The sequence below is a fragment of the Drosophila melanogaster genome, chromosome 2R, assembly GCF_000001215.4.
Source record: "Drosophila melanogaster chromosome 2R".
Taxonomy (NCBI): Eukaryota; Metazoa; Arthropoda; class Insecta; order Diptera; family Drosophilidae; genus Drosophila; species Drosophila melanogaster.
The window spans coordinates 14,161,372-14,173,611 of record NT_033778.4 but is presented as its reverse complement, the minus strand read 5'-3'; the positions used below and the strand labels follow the sequence as shown (position 1 = coordinate 14,173,611).

At 45.0% G+C, this 12,240-nt stretch overlaps 7 protein-coding genes and 1 non-coding gene across 16 annotated transcripts; 3 read left to right on the top strand and 5 right to left on the bottom strand.

Moving 5' to 3' along the window:
• The first annotated feature begins 15 nt into the window (after window positions 1–15).
• mRpS16 (mitochondrial ribosomal protein S16) lies at window positions 16–626 on the top strand. The gene is made up of 2 exons (NM_079013.4): window positions 16–243; window positions 309–626. Exons 1-2 carry the CDS (start codon window positions 127–129, stop codon window positions 579–581), a joined length of 390 nt encoding a protein of 129 aa, NP_523737.1. The 5' UTR covers window positions 16–126; the 3' UTR covers window positions 582–626.
• Window positions 614–3,150, bottom strand: ReepB (Receptor expression enhancing protein B). 4 transcript variants are annotated; one of them, NM_001201999.2, is made up of 4 exons: window positions 2,890–3,150; window positions 1,090–1,322; window positions 929–1,028; window positions 614–865 (listed from the first exon to the last, which is right to left on the bottom strand). In NM_001201999.2, the coding sequence occupies exons 1-4, from the start codon at window positions 3,029–3,031 to the stop codon at window positions 804–806; spliced, it is 537 nt and encodes a 178-aa protein (NP_001188928.1). In that variant the 5' UTR covers window positions 3,032–3,150; the 3' UTR covers window positions 614–803. The 4 variants fall into 4 exon arrangements, with proteins under 4 accessions (NP_001188928.1, NP_001188926.1, NP_001188927.1 ...); NM_001201997.2 differs by lacking the exon at window positions 2,890–3,150 and adding an exon at window positions 2,161–2,452; NM_001201998.2 differs by lacking the exon at window positions 2,890–3,150 and adding an exon at window positions 1,386–1,823.
• asRNA:CR44368 (antisense RNA:CR44368) lies at window positions 2,695–4,768 on the top strand. 2 transcript variants are annotated; one of them, NR_133118.1, is made up of 2 exons: window positions 2,695–2,908; window positions 3,425–4,768. The 2 variants fall into 2 exon arrangements; NR_124548.1 differs by lacking the exon at window positions 2,695–2,908 and adding an exon at window positions 3,314–3,363.
• On the bottom strand, window positions 3,379–4,826 carry CG18324 (uncharacterized protein). 2 transcript variants are annotated; one of them, NM_166033.3, is made up of 3 exons: window positions 4,509–4,826; window positions 4,090–4,225; window positions 3,379–4,042 (listed from the first exon to the last, which is right to left on the bottom strand). In NM_166033.3, exons 1-3 carry the CDS (start codon window positions 4,754–4,756, stop codon window positions 3,503–3,505), a joined length of 924 nt encoding a protein of 307 aa, NP_725361.1. In that variant the 5' UTR covers window positions 4,757–4,826; the 3' UTR covers window positions 3,379–3,502. The 2 variants fall into 2 exon arrangements, with proteins under 2 accessions (NP_725361.1, NP_610935.1); NM_137091.4 differs by having other exon boundaries at window positions 4,090–4,826.
• A 552-nt stretch (window positions 4,827–5,378) lies between these two features.
• Window positions 5,379–6,630, bottom strand: CG18327 (uncharacterized protein). Of its 2 annotated transcripts, none has more exons than NM_137090.2 (3): window positions 6,273–6,630; window positions 6,058–6,193; window positions 5,379–5,948 (listed from the first exon to the last, which is right to left on the bottom strand). In NM_137090.2, the coding sequence occupies exons 1-3, from the start codon at window positions 6,518–6,520 to the stop codon at window positions 5,418–5,420; spliced, it is 915 nt and encodes a 304-aa protein (NP_610934.1). In that variant the 5' UTR covers window positions 6,521–6,630; the 3' UTR covers window positions 5,379–5,417. The 2 variants fall into 2 exon arrangements, with proteins under 2 accessions (NP_610934.1, NP_001260966.1); NM_001274037.1 differs by having other exon boundaries at window positions 6,273–6,564.
• On the bottom strand, window positions 6,621–8,561 carry CG8323 (uncharacterized protein). Its single transcript, NM_137089.4, has 3 exons — window positions 8,087–8,561; window positions 7,888–8,023; window positions 6,621–7,469 (listed from the first exon to the last, which is right to left on the bottom strand). The coding sequence occupies exons 1-3, from the start codon at window positions 8,332–8,334 to the stop codon at window positions 6,942–6,944; spliced, it is 912 nt and encodes a 303-aa protein (NP_610933.1). The 5' UTR covers window positions 8,335–8,561; the 3' UTR covers window positions 6,621–6,941.
• A 225-nt stretch (window positions 8,562–8,786) lies between these two features.
• Window positions 8,787–10,546, top strand: eIF3m (eukaryotic translation initiation factor 3 subunit m). 2 transcript variants are annotated; one of them, NM_137088.4, is made up of 3 exons: window positions 8,787–9,125; window positions 9,242–9,421; window positions 9,476–10,546. In NM_137088.4, exons 1-3 carry the CDS (start codon window positions 9,081–9,083, stop codon window positions 10,412–10,414), a joined length of 1,164 nt encoding a protein of 387 aa, NP_610932.1. In that variant the 5' UTR covers window positions 8,787–9,080; the 3' UTR covers window positions 10,415–10,546. The 2 variants fall into 2 exon arrangements, with proteins under 2 accessions (NP_610932.1, NP_001286407.1); NM_001299478.1 differs by having other exon boundaries at window positions 8,991–9,125.
• An 11-nt stretch (window positions 10,547–10,557) lies between these two features.
• On the bottom strand, window positions 10,558–12,182 carry O-fut1 (O-fucosyltransferase 1). Of its 2 annotated transcripts, none has more exons than NM_001299477.1 (2): window positions 12,032–12,182; window positions 10,558–11,976 (listed from the first exon to the last, which is right to left on the bottom strand). In NM_001299477.1, exons 1-2 carry the CDS (start codon window positions 12,147–12,149, stop codon window positions 10,886–10,888), a joined length of 1,209 nt encoding a protein of 402 aa, NP_001286406.1. In that variant the 5' UTR covers window positions 12,150–12,182; the 3' UTR covers window positions 10,558–10,885. The 2 variants fall into 2 exon arrangements, with proteins under 2 accessions (NP_001286406.1, NP_610931.1); NM_137087.3 differs by having other exon boundaries at window positions 10,791–11,976.
• Between the last annotated feature and the right edge of the window lie 58 nt (window positions 12,183–12,240).

Here is a 12,240-nt window from a genome sequence, read left to right as displayed (position 1 = left end):
TGACCCAATCGCTTGGTATTGTTAAATTTTCCCTCAACGGTCATGCTTTGCATAACAATTCACATTTTCTGATTGAAGAATCCTTATTTTATGCCAAAACTTGTATTAGATATATAAAATATCGGGATGTCTCTATCGCCAGCCAGTGGCATTGGTCGTTTCTACGCCAAGTCGGCAAAAATCATACGTTTCGTACGCCTGGGATGCACCAATCGGCCTTTTTATCACATTGTCGTCATGGAGGTGCGTACTTTTAGGCCATTAAAATGGTTAAAACTTTTAATTGGTAATTGTATTTTCCGGTTTAGAGGCGCAAGAACCAGCACCAGCCTGTCATCGAGCAGGTGGGCTCCTTTGATCCCCTGCCCAACGATTACAACGAACGACTGGTGGCCCTGAACACGGAGAGAATTCGCTATTGGCTGGGCAAAGGTGCACACTTGTCCACGCCGGCTGCAGAACTCCTGGGAATTGCCGGACTACTGCCCATCCACCCGCGCACCTACATGACCGCCTGGCGGAACCGGAGGACAGCTGCTGAAGCGGAGGCGTCGCCAGAAAAGGCGGAATCAACCGCATAAATATAGTTGTGCCTCAATAAAAGCCTCCTTTTCGTTTTTACGTTTAACAAACGGAGATTTCTTCTGGTTCAGCGAACACTGGTGCTCTTATCAACAACAAAATGAATACAGAATTAAAATTTATTGCAAAACGTAACCAATACGAGGTGAGGTTGGTGACCAGGCCCAAAACCAAATGCATGGATAAGCGAGAAGCGGTCGGAGCTACGGTACATTCGCCTTCTAGTCATGCTTCAGCACTCCAGCGGCTTTCTTCATGCCATCATCGATGATCCTGTCAACGGCTGTGTGCAAATATTGATCTCCTTTTAGTAAAATTGCAATATCTAAGAGGTGAATTTACTCACATTCGTGATGTTTCAGGAAGTAGGGTCGCACCAGCTTGTTGTAGATGATGGTAGAACCATTCTGTTCCGTGGGCAGCATGCACCAGATGAGGAAAGCACACTACATGTGGAGTTGAAGCATTTAAAAGAAGATTCTTATATGTGAAGAATGCAAAGCTCACCTTCAGCAGCCAGTAAAAGGGAATCACCGAAGTTAGCAGACTCGAAAAGAATTCAATCACGGTGAAGATTCCAAACGTGACCCAGTAGATCAGCCACTTGGTGTCGTCCTGCTTTGTGCTGGACTCGATGGCATGGATGGAAATATATGCAGGGTACAGAACCCCAATGATGTTGCACAGTAGTTGGGCGCCCCAGCCAAAGATCAGGTAGATGGCGCACAGACCAACAGCACCTACATATGATGAAATATAATACCTTATTAGTAAATAGCATTAAGTCACTGCTGGAGCTCTACCGTAGCGCAGGAGGGGGTTCTCTACGAACAGTTGGACAATTTTGCTCTCTAATTCCTCGACTGCCATGTTCGCCATCTAGTTGGTCAATTGATATTGCCCTAGTGGCGCATTTTCCCTTATGGCTATAAGCAGGTCCAAGGGCAGGAGCGGTTCCACAGGGCGCAGGGTGATCAGATGGAGTTAACACTTACAAACTTTAGCTACAAGACTAACTGTTCCAAGGGCACAGTGCCAGGTGCTCGTACAGCTTTCAAGGGCGCCCCTTCGTGGATCCCTGGGGTTTTTAAACCGCCCCATGCCGTTGGCTAATTATAAACCCTTAGCTGTTGTCAGTAGATGTCTCGACCTGCCTCTGATCCCGGCCAGTTGCATTTTGCCCACCCAGATGAGCGGACTACGGCCTGTTGTTTTGCCATAAATTTATGATGTCATTCATGCTCGATGGCGGCTAATTATATTTATACCCTGGCTGAGGGTACTTTAATTTGAGCAACATCATTGCAAAAAGGTGGGTTTCATTACAAGCCACAGAAACTATATCCTTAGTCGATCAGATCATTTGATGTGAATTGCGAATTCTCCATAAATGGTTGTTCCCTAATATGCATATATTTGTTTACACAATTTGTTTTGATTATTAAAGTATGCCGAACTGTTGAACAGCTAATGAGGCCAAATGTTTGTATGATGAATCAACGTCCGTCATTTTTGCAAGTGTATATAGACTTCGGTTTTGAAAGATAGCTACTTTTGCCATTATGACCACATTCTCACCTATGCCGAGGTAAACCAAGGGAACTCTGACATTGCGCCGCGTCTCCTGTCGCTGTCTGATTAGCATAATATAGTCCCAGAGCCACATCGGTAACTCCGGTGAGCACCGAACGAACGAACTGAAAGCTCTACCAACGCACACAGGTGAGTGAGTAGATTGGCTCCACGTGTGCCGACAGCGCCACGTCTCAATAATTCAGACCTTTTGACCCCGCCGAACTGGACTTTCTCCAGATCTTCGTCTAGAGAATATGGCAATGGAATGCGCCAAATGTATTGCTCACCGCGTACTGGGCAAAAAAAAGTGTACTTTCGTTGAAGTAAACAAAGAAAAGCACAAAACATGAAACTTTTGTGGATAACAGACGCACACATCGCCAGCTGTCTACGTAGTCGCTTACACGCACACATCGCATGCTCACAAACTGAGGTGTATTGGTTGCAGGCACTCGGTGATAATATAGACACACTATTTAATTGGGCTTTGCCGTTTAAGTCGTCTGTTTAATTCGTTAATTGGTCACCTGGCGGCTATTAAGCCCCCCCGACCATCCTGATTCAGCCACATACACATTGCTATATATAACAGGTTGCTATTTATAAGCATCCCGAAATATTCCACTGCATCTCTAGGCTAATCTCAATGGTTACGCAGTCAACTAGCAGAAGGTTACATGGGCGTTTCGGCGAAGGACATGCGATGACGTCGCCAGGATATTCCACACTCACCCACGAAAATATTGACCCGGTCCACGCCGGTCTTCTCCTCCACGGTATCGAAGACTTTGGTCCACGGCTTGGAAGCATCGCGCAGCGATTTGCTCACGTCATCCTTGTAGCCGTTTAAGAACTGCTTCACCTGAGTGGCCATTTTGCGCAAATTGTTTTTAAATATATATAGTCAATCAAAAATATGTGACGCCGCCGACTTTCCAGATGCCAGTCGATAGTTTGTGCTTGCGCCTATCGGTGCCAAATGGACTATTGACAATCGAAGACATGATGCGTTATTGTTCGCATCTATCGCCGCCTATCGATAAGGAGAGGTCATACTAAAATTGCAATACTGGCGGCTTTTTCTTTTTCACAGTAAATATTTGCAAACAGCAAATAATTATTTTAAGCTTTTATTAGAAAGGTAAATATGTTATGCAGCAAATTACATAAGAAAAAAAACTTATAGCAGTTGACGTGCATTCAATGGTAAACTCATGGGATCATTTTTGATGAACAATTTTATTATTTATAAAATTATAAATTTTAGGATTGTCACATCGTGGGACTTAACAATTGTATGCGAGGATTTACAGTAATCTAGTTGGCTCCATGAGGACTGGACTCTTCAGTTTCTGCGCTGGGAGAAAACATAACGATCTCGCAAATGGAGCAACTTTTCAAAAAACACAAATGTCAAGGTGGTGTGTGGAGCACTACGAAAGTATATGGGCCAAAAGCCCTTGTACATCCCATGGATCCCTTCGGTTCTCCAGATTTTAGTGAAACAGTCCACCAAGCCCTTGTACATGAGTCCACGCCCCTTTTCATCCACTGGCTGGTTGTACATCCGTGTGGTGAGCACATCAAAGGGCGAATTGGCCACTGCCACAAGGGTTCCCGACGATAGGCCGGCACAGAAGGAGAGGAGAACCGGATGGGTGATCCAGCCTTTATCCTTCAGAAGGGACTTGGCTTTGGGAAAGGTGCCGATCTGTACACTGGAGGCCACAAGCGTTCGGTTCAAGCTTGGTAAAGCAGCGCGCCAGAATCCTGAAATGCCATTGGTCCGGTAAATATGCAGCAGGGCATCCATCATCGAAGTATGCTTGTGCTGAAAGCCTACGGCAATGGACTGAACCGCCTGGGCATGCTGTTGGGCCTTTATCTGTAATGGAGGGAGATCAGATGGGAAGCTCTAGCGGATCTACTCACCATGTAGAAGGGGCTGGCGAAATAGGTGCCCGTGCAGCCGCCCAGAGCTCCAAAGAACATGCCCCGATAGAAGGATATGGAGCCATCCGCATTCTGCAAGTATCCCAGCTCCAATGCGTTCGAATATACACTTAGCCTACCATAAGGAAAGGGTATTTACACTGCAATTTGCTTAGGGTAACTATTTTCAATGATGAACGTAACGACTTATCTTAAATGTCCATTACTTCACAGTGTTAGATAAGATAAGCATGCATTTCACATTAATTCATGGTGCTTGTAATTACACTACTTAGCATTGCATAATTTTACGGCCACTTTTATATAAACTTTGTTTAAATCTACCTCTAATATTCGTATAAAGTTCAAAGATTTTGATGTTTATGGATGGCAACAAGTGTCCTTTACAATGCACTTGCCTGACCGAGTTGAGGACAAATTGATAACATAATGCCGGAGCGAGACCCTTCTCCAAAGCAAGGAGTCCGTCGTTGAGGACTATCTGCAGCATGGCCTGGGGGAGATGCCTGTAGGGCTTCACATAGGTTCCTCGGGCAGCCAACTCTCCCTGCAGCTGCATCCGCGTCTTGACCACATCGATGGGATTGGTGAACACCACCGCACCCATCGCTGCCGTTCCGCCCAGCACGAAATCCGACTTGGTCATGTTTTCACCCCAAACTTTGGATTTGGTTGATCTTACGTTAACATTTTGTTTACTCTTTGGTCGACAGACCGATTGTTACATTTATCGAATTAATGGCATACATTTTAATGCTTTAATGATTTAAATGCTCACTTGGCGGAATAATTTAAATATTTGAACTCTTGTATTTGGTGTTTAAAAATTAAAATTCGCTTAAGAAAGAAATTAGTATTTGTAATTAATGAATTTTTTATTCAAAAATATTGGTAAAATTCTTATTGAATTATTAATTAGTGACCAAAACAAATAAATCACTTTGAGAAAAGGTCATAATACATTTATTATTGCTTGTTAAATATCAACATTAATTTATCGATAGTTACACGTATGGATATCGATAATTTCGCGGACGGTTAAGAATGGATTATAAGGACTTTACTTAACCACGCTCGTAGCCAAAGAATAAAATATAAATAAATACATTTTTATTTTCTCTTTTAACTTGTTTAAATCTTTACTTACCCTCTTCAGAGGATCAAATTGAAATTGTTATTTTGATGAAATATCCGGGAAACGGATATGCTACTAGAACGTAACTTCCAAATACTAAGCTAACGAAAGTAAAACAACTTCGTATGGTTTTGCATTTCAAAGAGCCCCGCTCGTGTTAAATAATTTTCGTTTAGTAGTGAAGATCGTACTTTTCCCTCAGCGCAATTAGTTCGTCAAAGAACAAAAGCACCAACGTGGAATATGGAGCACTCCTCAGATAAATGGGCCAAAAGCCCTTGTACAACCCATATACACCCTCCGATCTTAGGATCGTAAGCACACAATCCAACCAGCCCCTGTAGTAAATGCCACGACCTTGGGCATCAACTCCCTGATTGTAAAGACGAGTGGTAACCACATCCAATGGAGTGATTGCCAGCGAGACAAATGACCCAGCGGCTAAGCCAGAGCAAAAGGACAGGATTGTGGGATGAGTTACCACTCCGTTTTCCTTCAACAAACTCTTGGCCTGGCCAAAAACTGCGATTTGAACGGCGGACGCAACAGTGGCACGGCTCACATTCGCCAACGATCCTCGCCAGAGTCCAAAGACGCCGTTCTTCCTGTATATCTTCCTAATCGCATCGCTCATCGAGGCGTGCTGATGCTGATAACCAACGGCGATCTGCTTGGCTGCCTGTGCCTGAAGTTGCGTCTTGATCTAGAATGGAAATGTAGCTATCAGTGATGCCTTATCTTATCACGGCTAGACATTGTCACATATTCGCGGAAGCAGACACCTTCAGTGTTTGATTTACATAATCGCTTACCAGGAAGAAGGGACTGGCACAATAGGAACCCACAACGCCGCCCAAAGCGCCCCAGAACATGCCCTTTGCGAATGAGATCTCGCCCTTGTTGTTGTGGACCCAACCCTTCTCTACGGCATGGGTGTATATGCTCAATCTAGAGCAGATAGAGAGATAGAGCACATATGTATATTTTTGGAAAACTCCTTGTAGGATAACAAACAGCTTTAACCTACCGAAACGAGTTTATTACAAACTGGAAGCATAGCGCTGGAGCCAATCCTTTTTGCAAGCCAAGAATTCCATCGTTTTTGGCCACAGTCACAAAGGCCTGGAAGACACTCTTGTAAGGCTGAGCATGAGATCCTCGGGCGGCCAGCTCTCCCTGTAGTTGAATGCGAGTTTTGATCACCTCGACGGGATTGGTGAAGACACCAGCGCCCATGGCAGCCACGCCGCCCAGCACAAAATCCGACGTAGCCATCAATGAGACGTCCGTTCTGTATCACAATCTAGTGATCACTAACGCCACACTTGCGATAAGCTAGCTGCTTAAGACTTGAGAGCAATATGCGTTAAAATGTAACAGTTAAACTGGTTTATTTCACCAAAATATTGCACGGTTAATGGCTACAGGAAGAGCTCTTAAATTAGCTTAATGAAGGCACAAGTTGGTTCTGGGGCTTTGCTAATCTAAGAGATTGGAACTAGGACATTAAGCTAACTCACTAAAGACTAAAGCCAGATTTAGACAAACAAATTGTATGCGGCGGCACTTGCATATCAAATTTGTTTATCAAAGCTTGGCTTAATAATAAAAAGCAATGTGTATATTTCCGGGTGGTAAAAACGATTTTAACAATTTTGTACTTAAATTAATGCTACCTAGCCAGTGATCTTTGGGGTCATTGATTACTATACTTTGTGCGTACGGCGACCAGCTCGTCAAAGAATAGCAGCACAAGGGTTGAGTGGGGGGCAATGCGCAAGTAGTTGGCCCAGAACCCCTTGTACATACCATAAACGCCCTCTGATCGTAGGATTTTCACAAAGCAGTCAAGCCAACCGCGATAAAGAAGACCGCGTCCTTCGGCGTCTACGCCCTGATTGTACAGACGCGTGGTGATTACATCTGGCGGCGTTATGGCCACCGACATAATGGATCCGGCTATCAAGCCAGCCGAGAAGGAGTTCAACGTGGGCTGGGTCACCAGATCGTACTGGACCAACAGGGCTTTGGTCTTACCAAAGGTGGCTATCTGGGCACCTGATCCCAAAGCCGCCCTGGGCAATGCGGCCACAGATCCTCTCCACAGTCCTCGTACTCCATTCCTGGAGTAGATCTGACGCAGGGCATCTGTCATGGAAGTATGGGCATGTTGGTAGCCAACGGCGATTTGCTTGGCGGCTTGTGATTGCAGCTGAGTTTTGATCTGGATGCAAAAGAAAGGACCATAAATAATAATATAGAAATATAGACATTGTACATAAGAGAATTGACTGTGATAATATGTTAATGTTTACAATACTTATTAAGTTATTTAGCGAATATTTTTCTGTTTCTAGATCTTGAAAATGTCTTGGTATAAATAGGCTAACAATAAATGCGTTATGTCATAAAGTAATAAGCAATGCAAACAACCATAAACAGTCAAAAAATATGGAATATTTGGAAGTATAATACTTTCTCCCTGGATATCTTGAAATGGTAGTATTTAGATACTGATGGACAATTGCCAATAAAGTCTCTTATCTGTGGAAGGTCCATAATGCTGATGAGCACGCGGCTCATTTAGATAAACTATGTATTTGTTTATGTAACCTCCCGCAGCATTCCCACAATTGGCGTACCAGGAAAAATGGACTGGAGAAGTAGCACCCCACGACGCCGCCGATGGCGCCCCACAGTAGTCCCATTCCGTAGGACACCTCACCCTTCCGGTTGTGCATCCACCGCCTCTCCATTGCCTCCGAATAAATGCTGAGCCTGGCGAATGTAAATTCAAGATGATTAATAATTATAAAATATAGCTACTAAATAATTCCCCACCGGAAGGAATTGATGATGAACTGGAAGTACAAGGCCGGTGCGAGGCCCTTTTGGAGCCCCGTAATGCCATCATTTTTGGCCACCGTAATGAAGGCATTGACAATCCCCTTGTAGGGCTCCACATAGGTACCCCGTGCCGCCAGCTCGCCCTGCAGCTGGATCCGTGTCTTGATCACCTCGATGGGATTGGTGAAGAAGGTGGCCCCCACGGAGGCCAGGCCGCCCAGAACAAAATCCGATGTAGCCATGTAATCACGAGTTCTGCTGAGGATAGTGGTTGACTAGTAACGGTTGTACCGCCTGCTGCGGAATCTCTGTGGCTCTAGGAAGCCGCACGCTGCGTGTGTGTCGTGTATTTCATAATTCTCCGCCCCGATTAGCTGGCATTACTCCTGCTCTTCTCGCCCGTTATACAAATATAATATAAATTTGGCGAGCAATATAACTTAGTAGCAGCGGAGTTGCCAGACTGTCGCCAAATTAACAATTTAACAAAAATCGTGTCATTTTGCTTAACTGTAAAGTGATAAATGTAAAATAAATAACTGCTGGATGGTAAATTTAAAATTCAGGAGAAACGGGTTTTAGAACGTTAGTAACGGTACGGCTAAGAAGTCACTTAGTGACTTATATGTTTCAGAAGATCCGGGAACACTACTTTTGCCCACATTTATTGTTAGCTAGAGTCCCGTCAAAACATTTATAAAATTGATTTTTATGTCAGCATTAATACACTTGCAAAGCCATAACTATTTTAATTTTATTGAACTGAATGAATTTCAGAGGAATATTATATATTTTAAGTGGCCACGTTAACGTCATCTTAATTTAATTCGGTCAATTGTTTGAGAGCATCGCTATTAGCGGGAAACGGACCAGGCCGGCAGCACTGGTCGCTCTCTTTCCTTTCGAGCTGTCAAAGCGCCGAAGACGTGTGTGCGTGTTATTTTCAGCTGAATTTGTTTAAAAAAGTGGAATAACATTTAACAAAACCATGACTTCGCATCCGGTTTTCATAGACCTGTCCCTGGACGAGCAGGTAGAGTGAAAGTGCCCTGTTTTAGCCATGAATTCGGGCGGCGCCTTGCCCGAATTGAGGTTATGTCTTCCTCTTGCTGCAAAACAAAACTAATATTATTCGCAATTTATTAAAAGGTGCAAGAGCTGCGCAAGTATTTCAAGAAGCTGGGAGCCGAAATCTCATCGGAGAAGTCCAATAAAGGTGTGGAGGATGATTTGCACAAGATCATCGGCGTCTGCGACGTTTGCTTTAAGGATGGTGAGCCCTCGCAGATTGATGGAATTCTAAACAGCATTGTGTCCATCATGATCACGGTGAGTAATACAGAATACAATATTAGCAACAAAAAATAACCTTCAATATTTCAGATACCCCTGGATCGCGGTGAGAACATTGTCCTGGCCTACTGCGAGAAGATGACCAAGGCTCCCAATCTTCCATTGGGCAAGGTGTGCCTTCAGTCGTTGTGGCGTCTGTTCAACAACCTGGACACCGCCTCTCCCTTACGCTACCATGTGTACTACCACCTGGTCCAGGTGGCCAAGCAGTGCGAACAGGTGCTGGAGGTCTTCTCAGGTGTGGATCAGCTCAAATCCCAGTTTGCCAACTGCCCACCTTCGTCGGAACAGATGCAGAAGCTGTACCGCCTGCTGCACGACGTGACCAAGGACACCAACCTGGAGCTGTCTTCCAAGGTTATGATTGAGCTGCTGGGCACCTACACGGCGGACAATGCTTGTGTTGCCCGTGAGGATGCCATGAAGTGCATTGTGACTGCCTTGGCCGACCCCAATACATTCCTGCTGGATCCTCTGCTGTCGCTGAAGCCTGTGCGCTTTTTGGAAGGCGACCTCATCCACGACCTGCTGTCCATCTTCGTGTCCGAGAAGCTGCCAGCGTACGTGCAGTTCTACGAGGATCACAGGGAGTTTGTCAACTCGCAAGGATTGAACCATGAGCAGAACATGAAGAAGATGCGTCTGCTGACCTTCATGCAGCTGGCCGAGAGCAGCCCGGAGATGACATTCGAAACGCTTACCAAGGAGCTGCAGATCAACGAAGACGAGGTGGAGCCCTTCGTCATCGAGGTGCTGAAAACAAAGCTGGTACGCGCACGACTAGATCAGGCCAATCAAAAGGTACACATCTCATCGACAATGCACCGAACCTTTGGAGCACCACAATGGGAGCAGCTTCGCGATTTGCTGCAGGCATGGAAGGAGAACCTCAGCACAGTGCGCGAGGGTCTAACGAGCGTCTCCTCGGCGCAACTGGATCTGGCTCGATCCCAGAAGCTGATACACTAGGCGCACCACTTCCAAAAAATTGCACTGATGATGAACAAATGCTGGCCTCGGGGCACTGGAGTGACGACCTAAATTATTTTCAAGAATGCGAGAGGGCTGGATAACTTGAATAAATTTATAAGTAAAATCGGTAGCAAACAAGTGTTTTCATAAATGCGAGGAATACTTTAATAGCTTACAATTAAGTTGTAGTGTTTTTGAAGGCATTTAACGGGTTTCATTAAAATCCTTTTTAAGAATTAAAGCTAAAAGAATAAAACATAAATATACTGATATTCTTTAAAAGCACTAAATATTGGTAACATTCAAAAGTAAATTCATTAAATTTGTAAGTTGAAACTTTTACCTTAACCATTTAAGAAGTGAAGTCCAGAATATTGCTTAATCAATGTAATAAAACTGTCTAGTATTAGGAAAGAAAACCGAAAAATAGCCTATTCGAGTATTTAAGTAGATAATCCTGTTGCTCCATTACAGCTCCTCGTGCACGTTTGTATGCTTACGATCCTTTTCCTTGGGGAATCCCCAGAAGTACGATGGAAAACCGTGCACATCTCGTTCCCTTTTTTCGAATGCCGAGTAAGAGGATATACAGTTGCCGATAAAGTGGTTCGACTGTCCGAGAATGGCCAAGTCCAGGTAAGGATCATCCTCCGGCAGCTTGTGCACACTGATGCCCATGCGACTAAGGGCCGTGTTTAGTTCACCAATCATGTGATTGGAGTCTGACGCCACGAAAACTGATTTGATTTCGTTGTCCGGCTGAGTTTGGCGCACGTTCTTAATGGTTCTCTTTAGCTGGCGGATGATCGCCTCCTTGGAGGGCATGCAGAGCTCCGGGTAGAGTGCACCACGTTCATTTTTATAGCCCAAGCACTGCGGCGAGGCAAACAGATGCTGGCTATCCTTGACGTGCTCACAGGCTCTCACCCAATCGATACCGTTGCGCAGATGAATGCCCAAAAAGGCACCCCGAGGCAACTGCTCTCGGATGAAATCCTTAGATGCTTCCCTATACCGTTGACTCCACTGCAAGTAGCGCTGCAGCTTGCAGTTCTCTAGCTGAACAGGAAAACTAGCCGGAGCTCCGGTGAACGCGAGTACGGGATATGATTCTGCAGGATATTTGGTCTGCCACTTGGCAGCCTCGTTGCTATGATGCACATCAAAATGAAGTGGCGCATAGAACTCTGACCGCACAAAGTCTATGTGAAAAGTGTCCCAAAAGGGACCAAAAGGATTGCCATCCTTGGCGTGGCAATTGGGCTTGTCTGGATCGTTCTTCTCCTGCTGAAGGCTATATCGTTCCTTGTAGCAAAATGACACTCGCTCCGATTCTGGCCAAATGTCGTCGGCCAGGTGCCACATGAAATCTGCCATGGTGATGACGCGATGGTATTCCTTCAGGGGCTCCACTTCAAAATATGTGTTGAACGGTACCTGACGGGATCGCAGTTCACCCCTACGATACTCCACCCACGGCGGCAGGATCAGGGTGCGATTAAGCGCCTTGGCGAAGGCCAATGATCCCAGGAAGTGGTCGGCCTGGTTGCCAAAGCGTCCTTTGAAAAGCGCGGTTTAGTTGTCGTTTTTCGGTTGCTTCCAAGTGAAACTTACCCATACACGGACAGTAGGTGAGGTAGCCATTGGGATCGCCCCCCAATTGGGCACATGTTGAGCTTATTAATAGTAAAATTAAGTTTACGAAGCGAAGCTTCATTTTGAGCCACTGCATTCTGCCGGCTTCGATTTTCTTTGACCAGGTGGCAACTCTGTCTCTTTGCCAGATTACAAAATGTTTGGAATGCTTTTGTTTATGATGTGAT